At 41.5% G+C, this 4,158-nt stretch overlaps 1 protein-coding gene across 1 annotated transcript; it reads right to left on the bottom strand.

Moving 5' to 3' along the window:
• Positions 1-202: 202 nt before the first annotated feature.
• On the bottom strand, positions 203-3,697 carry LOC111907813 (serine/threonine-protein kinase-like protein ACR4). Its single transcript, XM_023903624.3, has one exon. It carries the CDS (start codon positions 3,211-3,213, stop codon positions 358-360), a length of 2,856 nt encoding a protein of 951 aa, XP_023759392.1. The 5' UTR covers positions 3,214-3,697; the 3' UTR covers positions 203-357.
• Between the last annotated feature and the right edge of the window lie 461 nt (positions 3,698-4,158).

Genomic DNA, 4,158 nt, shown 5'->3' with positions numbered 1-4,158 from the left:
ATTTATTAAACTTTTTTTTTTTTTTTTAAATATGATTGATGTTTTTTTGACAAAAAATAAATAAATAAATAAATCTATTATGACACTGCCAGGCGCCAGCGTAATTCTTTCTGAATGTTAAGTCAATACACTTTCTAATATTGTTTAACTCAATATTTTACGAGGGAAAACTCTTTTTGAACATAAAACCAAACATGTCCAGTTCTATAATGTTCATCAAATAGATCGAATTTCGTCAGATTCAGCAAACCAAATATACAATCATCAAAGTTTGAAACAATATGATCTGTTCAATGCATCAACGAAATTGAAACAAAATCTTAAAATTTTCACAGATTTCCACCATTAACGGACTAATCAAAAGTTATGCTGTAAGAACACATGTTCTTGAGGTGAAGCAGGCCCAATCTCTTCTTCCAAACTCCTCAACCCATCACCCAAACCCAAATGTTTATTCTCCGACACCTTCGGATCCACCACGTCCGCCTCTGAAACCGACGACTTCCGCCGCTGAGACGACGCCACACTCGGAAACGTAATCCACGATGGAGCTCTGAACTCGATCCGTTGATCCTCCGTCTCCGCCGCCACGTCACCTTCGAGTTCAGATCGGTTTGACGATCGTTGAGATGATTTCTTATGCATCCGACTGCTTCCTAAAACAACTTCTGTAGGTAAAATCGGTTGGTCGTTGCTCGGACTTCCCATCAACATCGCTAAAGCTCGTTCTAACGCAGTTGTCACTTTATCCATCGACGGCCGTTCTTTCCCTCTCATTCGCACGCATTTGCACGCGACATTCGCGATTCTTTTCAGTGCTTCCGGATCCGACGGCGGCGTTAGGGCGGGGTCTAGAATCGCGTGGATCTCGCCGGATTTTATCAACGGGACTGCCCATTCGACGATGTTTCCTTCTTCAAATTGCATATCGATTGCTTTCCGGCCACTGAGGATTTCAAGAAGCAAAACACCGAAGCTATAAACGTCTGATTTTGTAGTGAGATAATGAAGTCGGTAGTATTCTGGGTCTAGATAACCCAGGGTTCCGGCGGGTAGCTCAGCCAATGGGGAACTACTGTTCGCTGGACCTAACAATGAAAGTCCAAAATCTGCAACTCGAGCGTTATGTTCTTCATCGATTAAGATGTTCGATGATTTGATATCCCGGTGAATCACCGGTGGACATGCGTATCCGTGCAAATACTCGATTCCACGAGCAGCTTGAACAGCAATTGTAACTCGTTTCACCCAATCCAACTGTGATTTCAACACCTTTGGGTTTCCATGGAGGTGTTGATGCAATGATCCATTAGCCATGAACTCGTAAACTAATAACCTCTGTTCACCTTCTTCACAGTATCCAAGAAGATTAAGCAAATGGGCGTGGTTTAATCTGGATAACAAATCAAGTTCGTTATGAAACTCCATTGAATTCTTCTTCATATCAGGTGATAAAATGGCTCGTTTCACAGCAACAACGAGTCCATCTTTCAAAATTCCTTTGAAAACACAAGAGAAACTCCCTTTTCCGACCTGTGATTCTTCCATAAACCCACCGGTGGCTTTTTCCAGTTCATCGTAACTGAAAACCCGAGCTCGTCTGATCTTCAATTCCTCCAAATCCGGCTGAATCTTTCCTCCATCTTTCTGAAACCCATTTTTTACGATTTTAACTCCTTTCATTGAGCAATTACAGTTTCTTAACTTGTAACGAACGTAAAAGATAGCAGTCAATGTTACAACAATCACTAACAAAACCCCAAAAACAATCTCCCCAATAATCACCGGCAACTGTAGTGACCAAAATCTTTCAGTTTTCTTATCGGAATATGAACAATTCGAAGAACACTCAACTGAAGTACAATTCAAGCAGTTATACTCGCAAATTCTGTCCCCGTCTTTTGTGCATTCAGATTTTTTATACATTTCAGAAGGACATTCCTGGCTACAAGGTAAACAGATTTTTGATCCGGGAGACGGACACGGTGAACTACTGTTGTTATACGCGTAAAACCCGCTGTCACAATTCATCCGGCATGCCACCGGAGAAACCGCTATCGGCAAATACGCCGGAAAACCCACGCCCCAACACACCGGAGAAAACGATTTATCCGCCACAACACCGCAAGAAAAGTAATCCCCAGCCGCGATTTCGTAGACCGAAACCCCCTTCGGGGGTTCCGTGCTCATAGCAACCCGAAAACCCCAACACACCACTGTGCGGTTGTAACTGATAATCCCACACGCGTGAAACCGTCCTCCAACCACGGTAAGCATTGCGTCTGGTGGGGTCAAGTCAACACTGACTTGACCTTGACCCGCCAATTCTCCCTTTGGAATTGGCGGGATAGGGTCTGCGTGGCGTGGGGTCAAGTCAAAGTTGACTTGACCTCGACCCTGTCCGGCCAATTCGACTGCGATCTCCTGTTGGGTCTCCCAACTTGTCCCCCAACAAGAAACATTTGATTCAATCGCTTCGATTATCCCACAAACATGATAGCCACCTGCTGAAATCTTCTTAAACCGAACATTCCTCGGGACACGGCTAATTACCCCACTACTTGTCTCATCCCCCCAACAAAATGCGGTCCGGTTCTCTGAAAACAACCCACAGTTAAACTCTGACCCGGCTGAAATTGACTGAACCGGCCCATCAAAGACGTGACTTTTTGTCATGTTATAACCCCAACAGTCGACAATCGAAATATTCCTTCGATTGCCTGTTAAGGGTTTCCGGAGACCACATAGATGGTGGTCTCCGGCGCTGAGTTCAACAAACTCAACAAACTTATCCATGGGTTTAGGATAACCCATGGCTATGAAATCACTCACACCCCAACAGAAAGGTTGGTTGGTGCTTGTCAAAAGCCCACAAACGAACCCGTTGCCTGCAGTTAAACCAGTGAATCGTGTGAGCGAAGGGATCGAACCGGTGAGAGCCAGGTTCGAACCGTAACATGTCACAAGGTGCGAACCGTCCGATTTTAAACCACAAAAAGCTGAACCATATTCACCGTATGATATAGCAATGGACGACATTGAGCCAAGTCCTGTAGCTAAACTGTTTAAATCCGATGCAACCACCATGAACAGTAGGGTTTGTAGCGTTAAATCGTCAAAAAAACATCTCAAAACCCTCATTTTCTTCACTTGACAAGCAAAAGTCAAACTAAAACTATGATCAATTGTGAATTCCCTCCAAAAGTTTAACATAAATTATCATAAAATCCACGAAAACAACTCCAAATCCATATATCTTGAGTCGATAAACAAAATCGAACATATATTATCATCAAATTCCACCAGACAACGCCTTCGAACCCCGACAATTCATCAATTCATCAGATCTTACGTCAATCAACCAACAAAAGTCAAACAACACCACATTCCTTTTTAGAAATCACGAAACGCAAACAAGAAAATGATTACCCAGAAAAACCCACATCGATATAATAAGAAAAGCTCAAACTTTAATCAGAAATAATAACTAAAAAGGGTATCGGATTGATATGATAGGAAGAGAGTCGAAAGCTTACCGGAAACCCAAATAACCGGTGGTTCCGGTTGTTGAATCTTGGTTTCGTGGGTGGCGATGGTGGTGGTAATGAATGTTTGGAGGTGGTAAAGCAGTGTGTAGTTCAAAAGAGAGAGGGTGTGTAGGTGAAAGCATTAAATGTTGAGAGTTAATGCAAAATTGATCTTTTCATGCCTGGATTTCTGCACACATGTCCACTGCTTTGGTCCTTGAATAACGTTCGTTTTTTGGATTATAACATTTAAACACATACTTTACTGGTAATATTTATTGACAAATAAGTTTTATTAATAAATAATAAAGAAATTGACCCATGGTCTCGAATTAATGTTATTAATGTTATTCTAAATGACAAAAGTTTGTATCATTAACCTTTTCATATAACATGATAGAGGACCATACCGATGAGAACTATAACATCACATGACATAAACTTGAAAGTTTGGCCTGAACAAAGAGATGTTATGTCTTTCTGAATGATATAAAATTTTGAATCATTGGTTGTTAAAACCATATACCAAATGACTGTAAAATTAAGTCATGAGAATTGACCGATAATAGAAAAGGGTAGTGTACACCCTTCTAATTACTAGTACCCACTCAATTTACAGTTTTTTTTAATT

Source organism: Lactuca sativa, chromosome 3 (genome assembly GCF_002870075.4).
Source record: "Lactuca sativa cultivar Salinas chromosome 3, Lsat_Salinas_v11, whole genome shotgun sequence".
Taxonomy (NCBI): Eukaryota; Viridiplantae; Streptophyta; class Magnoliopsida; order Asterales; family Asteraceae; genus Lactuca; species Lactuca sativa.
The sequence above is the reverse complement of the archived record's forward strand: the minus strand, read 5'-3'. Positions and strand labels throughout refer to the sequence as shown.

Excerpts from the sequence above, each read along its gene's own strand:
- LOC111907813 (XM_023903624.3), bottom strand. The coding sequence starts at position 3,213 with ATGTTAAACTTTTGGAGGGAATTCACAATTGATCATAGTTTTAGTTTG.